At 36.6% G+C, this 17,283-nt stretch overlaps 1 protein-coding gene across 2 annotated transcripts; it reads left to right on the forward strand.

The window, feature by feature from the left end:
* Positions 1-9,254: 9,254 nt before the first annotated feature.
* On the forward strand, positions 9,255-15,706 carry LOC127633681 (pleckstrin homology domain-containing family S member 1-like). Of its 2 annotated transcripts, XM_052112931.1 has the most exons (16): positions 9,255-9,354; positions 9,583-9,622; positions 9,761-9,861; positions 10,355-10,470; positions 10,555-10,707; positions 10,855-10,939; positions 11,416-11,490; positions 11,641-11,799; positions 11,892-11,956; positions 12,447-12,518; positions 12,837-12,980; positions 13,487-13,558; positions 13,662-13,748; positions 14,436-14,528; positions 14,644-14,776; positions 14,862-15,706. In XM_052112931.1, exons 2-16 carry the CDS (start codon positions 9,604-9,606, stop codon positions 14,925-14,927), a joined length of 1,440 nt encoding a protein of 479 aa, XP_051968891.1. In that variant the 5' UTR covers positions 9,255-9,354; positions 9,583-9,603; the 3' UTR covers positions 14,928-15,706. The 2 variants fall into 2 exon arrangements, with proteins under 2 accessions (XP_051968891.1, XP_051968892.1); XM_052112932.1 differs by lacking the exon at positions 13,487-13,558.
* The last annotated feature ends 1,577 nt before the right edge of the window (positions 15,707-17,283 follow it).

Below are 17,283 nucleotides of genomic sequence, written 5' to 3' on the forward strand. Positions count from 1 at the left end.
TCAGAGGATGGGTACATGGTGGCCATAAAGGGATGGACATGGTCAGAAACAATGCTCAGGTAGGCCGTGGCATTTAAACGATGCCCAATTGGCACTAAGGGGCCTAAAGTGTGCCAAGAAAACATCCCCCACACCATTACACCACCACCACCAGCCTGCACAGTGGTAACAAGGCATGATGGATCCATGTTCTCATTCTGTTTACGCCAAATTCTGACTCTACCATCTGAATGTCTCAACAGAAATCGAGACTCATCAGACCAGGCAACATTTTTCCAGTCTTCAACTGTCCAATTTTGGTGAGCTCTTGCAAATTGTAGCCTCTTTTTCCTATTTGTAGTGGAGATGAGTGGTACCCGGTGGGGTCTTCTGCTGTTGTAGCCCATCCGCCTCAAGGTTGTGCGTGTTGTGGCTTCACAAATGCTTTGCTGCATACCTCGGTTGTAACGAGTGGTTATTTCAGGCAAAGTCGGCCCATTCTCCTCTGACCTCTAGCATCAACAAGGCATTTTCGCCCACAGGACTGCCGCATACTGGATGTTTTCACACCATTCTTTGTAAACCCTAGAAATGGTTGTGCGTGAAAATCCCAGTAACTGAGCAGATTGTGAAATACTCAGACCGGCCCGTCTGGCACCAACAACCATGCCACTCTCAAAATTGCTTAAATCACCTTTCTTTCCCATTCTGACATTCAGTTTGGAGTTCAGGAGATTGTCTTGACCAGGACCACACCCCTAAAATGCATTGAAGCAACTGCCATGTGATTGGTTGATTAAATAATTGCATTAATGTGAAATTGAACAGGTGTTCCTAATAATCCTTTAGGTGAGTGTATATATACATATATATATATATATATATATATATATATATATATATATATATATATATATATATACATATATATATATATATATACCGTGAATTGAATAGGAACATTTTAGAGTTTCTAATTTTAGATGACATTTTTCACATTTAATTAAATTCAAATGTATTTACAAAGCACTTTATAAAACCACAAAGTGTACCAAAGTGCTATACAAATAAAAGTTAATTAAAATACATAATAACAATAAAAAGCACAAATATGTCTTTACAACACCTAATGATCATTATAAATTAGCATAGTCTTAAGATGGGTTTTAAACATATTATCAGAGGATCTAATAGATAAAGGTAGTCCATTCCACAATGTTGGGGCAGTGATTGATAATGTGATCTCCTTTACCCTTTAAGCGTGACCGGGGAATATCAAGGAGCAGCTGGTTATTAGATCTAAGAGATTTCTGAGAGCAGTGAAAATGTATATGCTCAGAAATGTAATCTGGTGCCAGTCCATGAAGAGCTTTAAAAACATACAACAAGACCTTTTATTATATTCTAAAATGAACTGGTAACTAGAGCAGAGATGCCAGAATAGTGGATATATGATCCCACTTTCTTGTGTTAGTCAGCAGTCTTGCTGCTGCATTCTGCACCCTTTGCTGTTTTGATAGTGAAGACTGACTTACACCCAGATATAAATCATTACAATAGTCCAGACGTGATGAAGGAAAGGCATGGATTACTTTCTCCAGCTCATTAAATGAAAAGACAGATTTGAGTTTAGCGATATTTCTCAGTTGAAAGAACACAACTGCGTTTATCAGCCTGTCAAACTTTAGTTATGTGTCAAAAATTAAAACGCGCATGAAAATTAGATGACAAAGGAGCAATATTACTCTTTGCAATATTATAAACACAGTTACTAGTTCCAAAAATTATAATCTCTGTCTTTTTGTCATTTAACTGGAGAAAGTTATTGTCCATCCAGCATTTATCATCTTTCAGACACTCAAAATGAGATTTTACATATACATCATCACCAGATTTCAAAGGGAGGTACATCAGCATATCATCAGCATAAAAGTGATACAAAATACCATATTTTCTAAAAATAGCACCAATGGTGAGCATAAATAATGAAAATAAAACTGGTCCTAAAATGGAACCGTGAGGGACCCCAACTGGTGATAGAAACTGAGGATGACGAGAAGTTTCTAATTTTGACAAAAAATGTATATTGTGCAAATATAGCTTAGGGCAGCTTAGGGCAGGTCCTTGGATGCCAACATGCTGCCTTAGGCATTAAATCAGAATAGTATGATCAATTGTATCAAATGCTGCACTACAATCCAGCAGAACTAAGGCAACCCAGCTATCAGAGTCCACTTTAAATAATAGGTCATTGGCTACCCTAAGAAGAGCTGATTCTGTGCCGTGACCAGATCTAAAACCAGACAGAAATTTATCAAAGACCTAATTTTTCATTAAAAATGAGGTAAGTTGAGTGAAAATGATCTTGTCCAGTATATTAGATATACTTGGTAGCTTAGAAATAGACTTAGATCTAAACTGTGTTTCCCCGTCTGTCGCTCACTTCAACATTGTGTTGAGTGAAGCGACACAAGGGTACTTTCTTGAAGGCCTCGGTTAGGTCTGAACTTGAGAAAAGTACCAGTTCAATGTCCTCCCCTTCAGTCTATACCTGTCACCTCACGCCTTCACGAAGGTCACAGAGGCAGCCCTTGCCCCACTAAGGGAAACGGGCATCCGCATCAACAACTATCTCGATGGCTGGCTGATTCTAGCTCACTGGCAGGATTTGTTGTTTGCGCACAGGGATCTGGTGCTCAGGCATCTCATCCGGCTGGAGCTTTGGGTCAACTGGAAAAAGAGCTAGCTCTCCCTGGTTCAGAGCATCTCTTTTCTCTGCATAGAGTTAGACTCAGTCTCAATGATGGCACGCCTCACGAGCGAGCGTACGCAGTCAGTGTTGAACTTTCTGAAGGCGTTCAGGTGGGGCATATGGCATCCTCGCCGGTGGTCATGCTGCTCTGGTTGATGCATATGAGACCGCTTCAACACTGGCTTCAGACTCGAGTTCTGAGATGGCATCGCATGCTCGTCACATCGGTCTGCCACTGTCTATTCAGCCCTGGGACGGACCTGGTGTTTCTACGGGCAGGGGCCCCCCTAGAGCAGGTCTCCAAGCGAGTTGTCATCATGACAGACGCCTCCAAGTCGGGCTGGGGTGCCGAGTGTAACAGGCACTTCAGGGCCTATGGGTAGCTCTATTTGTTCCCCTGGAGTCAGTCGAGCTAAAGACACTCTCCTTGAAGACTGCCCTCCTGACTGCGCTCACTTCCATCAAGAGGGTAGGGGATCTGCAGGCGTTCTCTGTCAGCGAACGTGCCAGAAGTTCAGTCCGGAAAACTCATGTGGTCCTGAGACCCTGTCCAGGCTATGTGCTCAAGGTTCCCACGACCCCGTTTCGGGATCAGGTGGTGAACCTGCAAGCAAAAACCTATCCACTGAAATGGCTGGTACCTTGTCTCGGATCCTCAACACAAAACCCGAATGCGTGGTTGCGAGCCAGATCCTTTAACACACGTATGTCTGGGGGGATGGCATACAAATACCACTTTTCTCAAAGATCAGAGGTGTTTGGGTCTCCCAAGTGTGACTCCTAGTGTCACTACATCGACACAACGTCTCGCTCTCTCTATCAGAGAACGGAGGTTACATAAGTAACCAGGATGTTTTATGTCTCCTTAACTTGAAGGCAGCAACATGATCAAGAATATCCATGCAAACCTTATTGAACATGGTAACCAATTCCTCTCGACCCACAGAAGTATAAGGGAACTCAACAGTTTAAGTTGATGAATGGTCACTAAATGGTTTTGAAACATCGCTAGCTGTATTAGATGTAATTAATCAAGAGAAATAAGCATGTGACTGATGTTTTGGGAGATCACATGAAAAGATAATATGAAACACAATAGGCTTGTGGTCAGAAAAGTAATAATCTAGAACCTGTATACTACAGACAGGAATACCCATACATAAGACCATATCAAGAGAGTGACCATGCTGATGAGCAGGACCAGTAACACACTGGAAAAAATGTAGAGAACGAATAAGGTTTAAAAACTCTTTGGCTAAAGGCTTTGATGGACAACAAACATGAATATTTAAACAATGCCAGTGTTGTTGTTGTTGTTGTTATTGTTGTTTTAAATATAATTTTAAAGTTTCTGTGATGACTGTTAGAAAAATGCTTCATCATTACTCACCCTCATGTTGTTCCAGACCTGTAAAACTTATTTCTTCGTTGGAACACATGTGAGGCAGAATGTTGACTGACAACCTCAGTCTTTATTTACTTTCATTGTATGGAAAAACATTCAACATTCTTCAGCATTCTTCTACATTTCTCCTCTTGTGTTCTTTGGAAGGAAATATGTGTTTGGAACAACATAATGGTGAGTAATGATGAAGCATTTCTCTAACAATTAAATAATGCGTACTCACCCGAGGAGACAGTTTAGACCCAATAATAAAAGGAGATGCAATATACAGTATGAATCTTGTCAAACAAGCTAAGAACAACATTCCTGTTTTCCTTTAAGAAAAGTGCCTTTAAAGCCCATCGATCATGCCAAAGGCAACAATGGAAGGGAAAACTTCCTAAGAACACACAGATTTTAACCCATGAAACCTTGTTTTCAAAGTGCACAAAGAATATAAACAGTATTGTATGCTGTTTAATTTATGAATTTCTAAATCTAATCACATTCTGGTGACAGCTCTTTTACGAGACACTGACATTTCTCTATTCCACCTTTTATAAGATGTTTGACATTCAAATTTGTGGGTCTTCATTTGTGGCTGTGCAATCATGTAATAAGTTTATCATCTGTATTGTGCTTATGACAGAAAGCCGAGTGGGAGCTGAGTCTCACAAAATGTATCACACATGAGCTGTCATCATCTGTGATTCATGAGCCAGTGGCGTAAGTCAGGGCAACTATTCATTTGCCATGGGGGGCTGCAACAGGGGGGTGACATTTTGCGACTAAAAATTCTATGGCACACATCTATCCCACATAGGCTAACCATCGTCAATATTTTTCCTTTTCAAGAACTTGTCCATGTTTTCTGACCATCTCAGTAGCTCGTTTACTTGTAAAGTTTGAAATTCGTCAATGCAAAAAAAATTTTTAAAAACTCTGTTTAGGTCACATAGGTAGGCTACGCTGTGTGAGGTCAAAGGTGGCAAGAGAGCTAAATGGCTAATGAAAAAACAACAAATTTGCTACGTTTCTAATTTGTAGATTTGTTCTTGCAATGCTGCAACAAATTCTAGGGATGCAAACTCGTAAGCGGCGAAAAAAGTAAGACAATAACATCCACGAAAAAAATATTTCAGAGGATATTTTTTTTAAAGAATAAGCTAAAAGCACCAATTCCAGTTATTTTAGTGATTCAGGTTTACAAATGTGCAGAATTAGCTGCAAAATAAAAGAGTATTTTTGTGAGGCTTGCTTCTGTTTCACAATTTATTTCAATTTTATTAACTGATTAGTTCAGTGACCCCTTCTGGAAATGTCACTAGGTGGCAACAAATGAGCGTCTTATGTGCCATGAGTGAGTCAGTGAATCATTTTGAGTCATTCATGACCAAAATCTACCAAGAGACTTGATAGTGTTTAAGCATTAAAAGCACAAAGCAGATCTATAGTCTTCCTTCAGTCTGAGCATTATTTTTCATCCAAAAAGACAACAATAATAGTGTAATAATAGTGTTTCATTAATGTCCTTACCTTCTCCTTTATTAAAACTTGCATGGCTGCAAATCTACTGACTTCAGTATAAGAATTATAAACACAAAGCAGATCTACGGTATCATTTTCCTTCAGTAGCCTATTTAAACTGCTGAGCATGGCTTTTATCAGAAAAGACCACAATAATAGACAAATAATAATACTTTTGAGTTTCAATAATGTTCTTTCATTGTAAAGCGCATTTCACATTAGTTGAGTCAAGACATCAATGCTCTGTTCAACGCCAGCGTCAAGCGCCGCATCGCCCTCCACATAACAAGAGTTGCAGAAAGCTTCACAGAGGGGCAATTTATGAGTTTGCCATATTAAAAAGAGGGAGGTGAGCACAATAAACATTTAAATATGTATTTGGAAGAGGAAAAAAAGCTTGCAGTCGCTTTGATAGCAGAAAGTAATAAAAGACTTGTTTATATTTTCTTGGTGAATTTAAATTAGTTCAATAACAGGGGTCTCTGATATTCTTTAACGATAAGGTAATATTTAATTAAAATAAATTATAAGACATTCAATGTCTCTTCACAAATTTGGACAGTTAAAGTAAATATTTCTTGTTGCTTAGTACTCTCAAAGACATTATTGGTGAAGCAAAAACGTGTGTGTGGCATCACTTCATAGGCTACAATGTATTCTGCAGTGCTGACACGAGTCATGTGTTGACCCTTAACACGTATAAATATCAGTCACTTTTGCACATTAATCATTGCTCTTCACAATCACTAGTGACCGATTATGGCACCAAACGGCAAATTTCTCTGAAAATTGAGGAGTTTGGATCCCTGATTTTATAAAAAACAATTTCATGCATTGGAATTTTATAATTTTCTACGGCACACCTGACAATCTTTCATGGCACAGTGGTTGGGAAACACTGTATTACTGTATATTTGATACCAAAATTTAATTTCATAATTAAAAGAACCACAAAAGACATTGATTAAAGCATTTGACCAGCAGACTATAATTTCAGAAAATGTAGCCTTTCGTAAGAAATATAAAACACCTTGATAATGGAAGTACTGTATTTATTGTATATTACAACATGTTTGAAACAACAAATGTGCATCCATAAAAACTGCGTTGTTATGAAAATAGCAGCACATGAAAAATATAATGGTTTAAATGTTATTTGCTGTTTAAAAAAAGATTTGTTGTATCCATTAACAGTTTCAGTGAACAAGATTGTTTCATGGATTGTTTTTTAAAGCAGTTTCCAGTGTTTTGTAGCTAAGTTACATTTATGCAAGTTTACATAGTTTACATCAGTGTATTATTTGTAAACTACATAATTTTTAAATTGTGTATTTATTTTGCATTTAGCCTGTGGGTGTGTAACCTTTTGACTGTTCATTATGCACTAATTAAAAATCTTTTCTGTTTGGAAAAAAAAACAAACATTTTGTTTTTTGTGTTCCATAAATTACTTCTCAAAATCAAGCAAAATTTGTAATCTATTACACAGCACAAACAATCAATGCTCTGTTAAATGTAGCACGTGTTTTGATGCAAGTAGATACAAAGATTAATCAGTAAATCAGCAGAACGTTTGCAAAGGAAGTTTTTGTGCCAGGAATGAGCCAAGAGCAAAAATGAAAAGCATTCTCGGTACAGCAGGTGCAAGAATGTTGCCTCACTGTCCTGCCACTTGAATGTTGTTTTCCTATAAGAATGGTATGTTTTACTTGAAAAGATATAGAAAAAAGTGCACACTGTTCACAACAGTCAGTGACTTGCAGTAGGGGTTTTCATATTTTACAGTTGCAAGCAGACCACGCAATCTCTCAGTCTTTTTTCTTGTTTCCGCAGGGCCCCTGCAGTACCTTCATGGACTCCCAATCCATTGATCCCTGGTTGAAAATCCTGGTTATTCGGCAGGCTCTAGGCTACTATGTTAGCATTTTGGTGAAGGTCTTATGAAGAAAGTGCCTTTACTGTAAAAAAAAAAAAAAAAACTATATGAGAGACTGATATTTACATTGAATTCTGGTGCTTGGCAATTTATTTATTTATTTAATGCTTTAAGATGAAAACACAAAAATTATGCCATCCATCATAGTTGAAAACCCTAGTTATGTAACCAAACATATACCTACTGAAGAATAAAAATCTGTATTACTTGGAGCAAATCCAGGAGAAAGGGTGGGGGGAAAACAATTATTATCAAATAGTGAGATCTAGATCAAGGATTTCCCCAAAACTTTCCAGTTGCGAGTTCCTGACAGGAACCAGAAGACTAACTGTAAAAATCACTGGAATCTGCAGAATAGAAGAGCAAGACATTTCAAATTAAATAAAATCCTTTTATTTTCACTCAACCACATACACAAGTGCAACAGTGGGTGAACGTTTTGGGTGCAGATCAGAGGAACAAAGCACTATGATAATTACTATAACCATCTGATATGCACATAACACAGTTTACACATCTGTTACACAACACAATATACACCTAATAATATACAGTATACACAAAATAAGAAGACTGTATCCAAAAAATTATAATAATAATATATAATATACAGTATACACAAAATAAGAAGACTGTATAAGGCTAATAAAGTGATATATGTATCATGATCGATCAAGAGTTCAAAAGTCTGATTGCTTGGGGGAAAAAGCTATCATGTAGTCGGCTGGTGCGGGTCCTGATACTGTGATACCGCCTGCCTGATGTTAGCAGTGAGAGCAGACCATGGCTCGGGTGGCTGGAGTCTCTGATGATCCTCCAAGCTTTTTCACACACCACCTGGTATAGATGTCCTGGAGGGATGGAAGCTCACCTCCGATGATGTGTCTGGCAGATCCCACCACCCTTTACAGGGCTTTGCAGTTGAGGGCGGTGCTGTTGCTGTGCCAGGCAGTGAAACAGCCAGTCAGGATGCTCTCTACAGTGCTGGAACCGTGTGAGGATGTGGTGGTTCATTCCAAACTTCCTCAGCCATCTCAGGAAGAAGAGGCGCAGGTGAGCCTTCTTCACAACGGCCTCAGTGTGGATGGACCATGTGAGTTCCTCAGTGATGTGGACACAGAGGACCTTGAAGCTCCTGACTCTCTCCACCAGTGCTCCATTGATGGTGATGGGACTGTTTTCTCTGTCTTTTCTCCTGAAGTCCACCACAAGCTCCTTGGTCTTGCTGGTGTTGTGGGAGAGCTTGTGCTACTGACACCAGCATGTCAGAGAGTGCACCTCCTCTCTGAAGGCTGTTTCTTCATTGTCAGTGATCAGACCTTCCACCGTTGCATATATCAGAAAATTTAATGATGGCATTGGAGCTATGTGTTGCCACACAGTCATGTGTGTACATGTATAAAGTATGTAAATGAGTTTCAAAAAATGTATTCAAACAAAACTTTTTCATTTTAATTTTAATGTGCAGAAGCTAAATCTCTTCTTGTCATGTCAAACTTCTTTACACTACCTTACAAACTATTTATATCAAGATGCACATTAATAAAGCCAACATAATTTTTACGGTGATTTCCACAAACTAATATTAGACACAATCAAAGGGGAGGGACATTAAACCTGAGGTCTAACGAGAAACTCCTCCTCCTCTTACCAGCATAACTCTATGAAAGAAACAAAATACCTTGAGCTTCCTTCTAAACTAACATATTGACATGCACATTGTGAGTGCAGGATAACTTAAAAGAGGACACTGATTTTAAACTTACAGCTACTAAGGTAAGGCATTGATAATATACTTGGAACATCTATAGAAATTATGCTGATACTTTTCATTTGGGAACTTTAGCTGCAACACAATTTTGTTATCATTATTATTGCACTTACACTTCTTTGAATATTATTATTGCATGAGTATCAATCATTGCTCAAATGTGTTTGCATCTGATGTGCATCAGTGGCTCATGGTTAGACAACAACTTACAGAAAATTTTGCATCTATTGTAGCACTACAGCAACAGCATCAATATGGTCAGAAGTAAATCAAGTAAGTCTGAAATCTATTGGGGAAATAACAGAATCAAGGAACAGTCTTTTTGATCAGTCTAATGACATATTACTTTTAAAAGATTTTAAATGGGCGGTGTCTGTATTTGTGATTACTTTTGATGGCTTATTTCTGCAGCACCAATGTCTACATTTTACAATGAACCAGCAAAGTCTGAGGAGCTTTACACTGGTTACCTGCACAAGTCCCCTTGTTTGACCAGATTAACAAATGGCTTGGTAAGCATTTTAACACAATAATTAAATTCATTCTAATAGATTTATTTATTAGATTTATTTATTTATTATTATTTTTCAAATAGATTTCAAACTAATTGTAAATATATGTTGTGAACAGCATGGCTGAAAAAATAGAACCCATATTATGTTTAATCTTTCAAATGAAAAAAAAAAAAAGATATATTAGCAAAATATATTTATGCTGTAGTGGCAAGAAATCAATCAAAACATTGGTATAAAGAAAATGTTTTCTATTCTTGCTTAAATGGTTTTTAAAAATATATGTTTTGGACAATACATAAAAAATATATAACTAGATTATATTTTAAATACATTTGCAGAGTGTAAGTATGTTTTACAAAATATATTAGCAATACATTACTAATTTTTCAATTTGTATGCATATTTTCAAAGACAAAAATGATTAATGCCATGCGTTAAGGTCATATAGTCTATTGAAATATGTATGTAAGCAGTTTCCTGTCCACTGCAGAAATCATGGAAGCGCCGGTTCTTTGTGCTCTCCAAGATGGAGGAAGACACATATCAATTGGCATACTTTAAAAACCATGAAAGGAAGGAACAATATGGAAAAATAGACCTTTCAAAGTAAGTAAAATAGCATCGAACATTCATTACAAAAATATATAAAGTATTATAACAGTGTAATGAGAAATTATTCCTATTTTATAGAGTCAGCTGTCTGACTACTGGCCCTGAGGAACATCATATGTGGGACTGGATCCAGAAAAACTTCAAGTGTCCTCCATCCTCAGTGTTGTTCTTGAGGGTGGATGATATTGTGTCAAAATTTACAAGAGACTATTTCCTCATTGGAAAAAACAGGTTAGCCATGATTATTATGAGCATATCTCTCACTGATGTCACACCATAATTTTATGAAACTCAGGATGCAAGCAAAGAATTTATTCTTTTGATTTTAAAATGACCAGAACTGTGTGTATTCTGGTGTTTGTTTGTTTGTTGTTTTAGTGATGAGGTAGATGGTTTGTTCAAAGCCTTAATCAAGGTTCTGAAGAATGAGAAATTAAAACAGAATCTGCCAGATTGTCAATCGGTAAACAAACATTTACATATCTCTCTCTCTCTCTCTCTCTCTCTCGCTCTCTCTCTCTACACACACACACACACACACACATGCTTATACACGTGTCCAATACCAGTCCATACCAAGATCAGACACACTCATGATCTTAAATTCAAATACTGTTGAAAAGCATCCCAAGTGGACACCTCATGCACACAGAATGCATATAAAGAGTGCTTAGCTGTAATCTAAGAAAAGTGTGGCTACTTTGAAAAAGAAAAACAAATTACATAGTATTAATTTGTTCAAATGCTTTAGGCCATTGAATTCCCATTCTTCCATTTGTGTTTTTTAATAGTTGTTATAACAAAACAAAAAAAATGGTATGACATTGGATTTATAAATATGGAAAGCATTGCAGTAATAATAAAGTATAAGTAGGAATGTCCACATTATATATATATATACCGCTTGTTATATTCAAGTAGTTTACTCTTTTTTCACAGGAAAACAGATGTAGATCAATATCTGCACCTACTCAAGGTCCAGAATCCAACTCTCAAGATTGTACTGGAGAGCAAGTAGGTCAAATCCTGCATTCTGCATACAAGAATATATTGTATATGTATTATTGATTTGTTTATATATTTTAGCAATATAACAAGACATATAATCACCCATCCAATGTTCAGTCGATTTGAATACTATGGTACATCTCTTAATGATTGCAGAGCGTAACTGATCATTGCCCCTACTGGTCCCATGTGAGACACACTGCACCTGCATGTATATTCAATTATGTGCCAGCAACGAACGACCACTATGATATTCCTCGCAAGTTCAGCGAATCAGCTGCAATGCCAGAAGCCCACATGGTTTTACACAATCAAGTACATACTGTTTCTTTCACATATGCAAGCAATTGCTCTTAAATCTTTATATGAAAACAAATTAAACAAAAACTCAAACCTCTATTTGACAGACTCAAGAGAGTGATGATGATGATGAGGATGAAGACGACAACGAGTACATGCATATGTCATCAGTGTAAGATAGCCTACTCTCTGTTTGTTAGTGCATTAAGAGCACTTGTCCCTCTGAAGGTGAAGTGTTTCATTTCTGCGCCATTAGAGTCACCAAACAGAATTGAAAAAATTATGGTTTTAAATATGTTTTCCAATCGTATGTTCATAGTGGTACAAATACAGTACTGTATGTAGCCAGTCCCCCAAACACATGCTATTGGATGGATGAGCAAATTTTGCTGTGCCAGGCTGGTCAGTATACTCAAACAAACAGAGCAATGTCTTGACAGCGCCACAGAGCCAAAGTGTTTACACTTTTCAGAGGAGTCAACTTACAAATGGCTTGTATATAGTTCATTGAGTTGGAATAGTGAAAGTATTTTAACATTGAAAATAATGAAAAACTTCACCTTGAACTGGCCATGTGAAACATGAAATGTACTATATTGCTGAATGTACTCTGACATGCAATTTAAAAAAATTTAATGATTTTCTTTTTCTTTTATGGCTAGGCAATCTGTGTTTCAACAGTCCCTGGAGGAGGAGGAGGAGGAGGAGGAGGACATTGCATGCATTCAGAAAAAGTGTGTTTGAACTCTTTGGTTCACTGTTGTTTAACCCATGAGAGTTTTCTAATATTAGTTTCTGTTACATTTTACAGTACACAATTTGTACATTTCAATGTGTGTTTGCTAGATATCATGCACAGCATTTCCTTTTATGGAAACGTAATACAGTACATATTTGCTTCCTTGTTAGACTTGACATTGAAACCCTGTTCTTAGCTTTTATGATCAAACAGTATAGTGAGAATATATAAAGACTGACAGGGTGTGTGCATTGATAAGATGTACTGGTGCATTGTTGGGTGATGATTTGTCATAAATAATTTGTTTCTGAAGGGACAGAGAGATCTCTGCTGTGCGTGCAGACAGTCTGTCAGATTGTGTCACAAAACCACAATCTGAGGACACGGCAAATCTGAGGACACAGCAAATATCATCCACTGAGTTTGAGGAGCAGAAAAAGCAAAAAACTGAGCAAAGGTGAAATATGATGAACTACAGTACAGTATTTGCTAGTAAACTCTCTGTTGCAGTCATCAGTGCATGCCATTGTTATATGTGCATTATATTTCACTTGTTAAGTTCACTCCTTGCCATGCCCCAATTGCTAAACACATACATGATTCTTTGTTTATTTAAGGACCGCATAACAACACTGTTTTTCTATCTTTACATGGCTGAACAGTCTGTTTTGCTGTTTGGAGAATGACATTCCAATAAAACTAGTCTTGCCGAACGGGTCTGTATAGACATAGGTGATTGTTGAGATTAAAACAAACACTTGGCATGGTTTTTAGCATCCTGATTCCTGAGACTTATGGTCATGGCTGACAAAAGGATTAACCGCTGTAGTAGTTTTGAGTTGAGATATCATGTTCGATGGAGGTGTGACCCTAATTCAGCACTTAAAAGATCTTGATCATTGATGCCTTTTTAATTCAAACACAGTTCATATTTGTTTTTTTCCTTTTTTTCTGGCTTTTCAGCCCTTCCACAAAATCTTCCCACGATTTGTGCAATGGTACTGTCAACCAGGATAAGGAGAGTGAATCTAAAAGGTCAAATTTGGAATGAAAAAAAAAAACAGAGAGTTTTCTGTTTTCATGTGAAACATGGGTTTATCTCTCCATGTCTTACTTTTTTTTTCTTTTTCTTTCTCAGATCGAGGAATATTTCTAAGGACTTTAACCTCAACTTCAATGGTAATTGTGACTCAGCTGCGTTGATTGAGGCACCTCCAAACAAGAGGTGATTTTTATAATTTTAGTCAAGGCTGTAATCGCTATAGACATTGTGAAGGTTGCAGTGATGTGCACAGACTGTAACTGGGGCAGGGGCAATAGAACATGTACATGTATGCCAAATGCATAAATGTAAATGTAAATGAAAGACTTGTTGGAACATGTCCAAAACTGCTATAATGTAATGAACAGCTACACCTGTGATTACTCTGCTAGGGTACCTGTGTAAACTTGACACGGCCACTAGTTGAACTTGAGACCAGTTGGTTAAAAGACATTTAAAATGTTATTATATTAAATGGTTAGCAGAAGTAAAGTTGGTTCAGAAAAAAGATCTAGTATAATTTGCTTGCAGATGTCACTTGATTTGATATTTTATCCAATGACACTCCTATGATTTTAAGAGTTGCATAAATGTCCAAATCATTCTTAAGGCCACTGTGAAGGCGTGGACCAATAATAAATTATTTTATCTGGTCTCCTCCAATTGTGATTATGTGGTTACATCTTTAATTTCAGAGATGTAAAAATAACTTTGGGAGGGCTCGTCTACTTTAGGGGGGAAAAAAACAAATCTGAGTAATTGTGTCCATGACCAAATTAAAACAGTGCCATCTGATTGTTAAATATGTTTAACACTATGTTTAAGAAAAATGTGGTTTGAATTTTGAACATATATATTTCTATTCTGTAGTGAAACACACACACGTGTTAAGAAGGACATCTGCTTAAGTCAAAAAGACCTGGAAAATGGCTTGATCTTCACACAGGAAGGAGGCAAACCATGGTACAACTCTCATACGTAATTAAGAACATTGCCATCTAATAAGTATCCTGAAAGAGTACAAATCAACCACTTCTAATGTATTACGCATGTGTTCTCTCATCCTCCTCCTCTTCAGTGTGTCTGAGTGTAAGCTGATTGAAAACTCATGTCTGTTCCATAAGGGGGATCAGATCTTGGCTTTCAATGACCTGCTAATAGACACAGTGGAGGAGATACACAAATACCTAAGAAGGCTAAGCAAGGATGAGGTAGGGTAATAAGCCATAGCTAAAGAATGCTTTTATGTCAATGTAATTGGTGAACTTTACTAAATGTTACTTAAATGACTTTCAGGTAAAACTGACAGTTCTTCGGCATCCGGGATCCCAGCCTTTGCACTCTGAATCCTATCTATCATAGTGAGGACATGAAACAACATAAATATTAATTATATTATCACTGCTTAGCTCATTCTAGGTCAAGTTTAGGTTATTATTTCATTAGGACTGTTGTGTATGAGTCTGGTTTCAGCTCAGCAGGTCTCTAATAAGTAGTTCCTTCTTGTAGAGATTTCAGAAACTACACTGTGGGAAAGAAAAGCTCATTCTTTAGTGTTTAATCACAGATGTGGGAAACGGGGCATTGAAATCAAGTAAAAGGACCCATTGGGTTTTTGGAAAGTACCATGTACTCTTTTGTGTGTAAATGTAGATGGATAGTGCAATAAATGATGATGTAAGTAAGACCTGTCAATCTTAAAAAAGTTGATTGACAAAAATTGGTAAGATTTTGATTGTATATATGTAGATAAGACTATATGACTGGTGATGGGTATATGCTGTCTAAGATTAATTAGGGTTTTTGTTTTATAATGTGAACATAAGGCACAACAATACAAAAGTATTACTTGATGGCAAATATGAAGGTTTATCCACTGTGAAACATTTAGTTGTAAACTGCTCAAATATTTGAACCTCTTTAAAGCTGCACTTTTCTACCATTGTTACACTACGAGGCACTTTATTAACTGTTTATATTCAACTTTTCTGTCATGGTCACGTATTGCCTTTAATCATTATGCATTGATTAATGTTTCAGTAACACTTTAGACTGATCTGATTCATTTAGAACATGTACATGTAATCCACTAAATATAGAATTATTTTGTGGAAAATCATTGCACCATGTTTTTGTTACACTTTAATGTAGTTTATTAAACTTTGATAATATTACATCTTTGATTTTGTGTTTCACTGAAATCCATCTTGGCTTTATATACAACAACAATAAGATTTTTTTATTATTATTTTTATTTAATTGAAGAATGTAAAGAACATTCATACATGTTAATCTATTTAAAAAATTAGTTTCAAAAGATTTTCTGATCAACTTCTGATGAAACTGAAATCAAAAACTTTTTTCAGCATTCTGCAAAAACTACAATTTACTTTAGAGAGCTGCATACGTTTTTTGTTTTTTGTTGTTGTGGTTTTTCCATGTCTGGAAAAGCAGATTGCAGAAACATATCACAGAATTTCTTAGAAACCCCTAATACACAAGAATATTCAAGTACACAGACACATGTGAATTAATAATGCGCATAATTTGCATGACTCATCCTTTTCATTATAATCAGACTTTATAATCAGCATTAGTGATTTGTCTGTATCTCTGCATATGTGAATATATGCACAACAACAATATTAGGGTTTAACTAATTATATGCACATGTATATCACAAATGTAAACTTTTTCATGTATTGTCCGGTGGTTTCCCCAACAAAATGCGTAACACAATCCCATGATGAACTATACGTTTTTTTGTTGCTAAGAGAGGGGACTTTTGTCTGAGCGTCTAAACAGAAACTTCATCTCCTTTTCCGATCATAGCCAGAAACAAAAGATGCCTAGCTTCCTTCTAAACTACCATCATGAAAAAACTGTCTGCGCTCAGCAACAGTGCAGAAATTCTGCAAGAATGTAAACCTGAGGTTGAAAATAACAAAGGTTAGGCTACTGTATGGAGGAAAACAATTGAACTGAAACTGTGAAGAAGAAATATCAGCTACCACACATAGCTGCATATGACACCCTGGTTGAACCAATCTAAGAATGTTTTGTTGTAGAATCCAATCAACTTAAAGAATGTTAAAGAAATAGTTCACCCAAAAAAAATAATTATCTCATAATTTATTCCCCTCACGCATCCCAATTTGAATGACTTTCTTTCTTCTGCATAGCTCAAACAAATATTTTTAGACAAATATCTCAGCTCTGTAGGTCCATACAATGCAAGTGAATAGTGACTAAAACTTTGAAGCTCTAAAAAGCACATAAAGGCAGCATAATTCATAAGACTCCAGTAAGGTTTAATCCATTTCTTCTGAAGCAATCTAATTGGTTTTGGGTGAGAAAAGGCCAAAATACAACTCTTTATTCACTGTACATCTTGCCATTGCAGTCTCTAGACATGATCATGATTTCAAGCTCGATTACAATTCCTAGTGCTTAACATTTACATTTACATTCATGCCTTTGGCAGATGCTTTTATCCAAAGTGACTTACAGTGCACTTATTACACTAGAGGCACTATAACAACAATAACTTTTATTCCATCTCACAAATCACAGATCATATGGAAGATTGTCAGTTCATAAACACCTGTTTCTCATACGTTATTATATGACATCAAAACTCTATACTTTTGTACTACATAAGCAACTACATTTACAAGCTTGTTCGAGCATGATTATATTGTACAGTACCTCAACATGT

The sequence above is a fragment of the Xyrauchen texanus genome, chromosome 40, assembly GCF_025860055.1.
Source record: "Xyrauchen texanus isolate HMW12.3.18 chromosome 40, RBS_HiC_50CHRs, whole genome shotgun sequence".
NCBI lineage: Eukaryota > Metazoa > Chordata > Actinopteri > Cypriniformes > Catostomidae > Xyrauchen > Xyrauchen texanus.

Bases quoted from the DNA above. Each gene is read 5' to 3' on its own strand.
- LOC127633681 (XM_052112931.1), top strand. The intron at 11,491-11,640 runs GTAGGTCAAATC...TAATGATTGCAG, and splicing joins AAGATTGTACTGGAGAGCAA to AGCGTAACTGATCATTGCCC. The intron at 11,800-11,891 runs GTACATACTGTT...TCTATTTGACAG, and splicing joins ACATGGTTTTACACAATCAA to ACTCAAGAGAGTGATGATGA.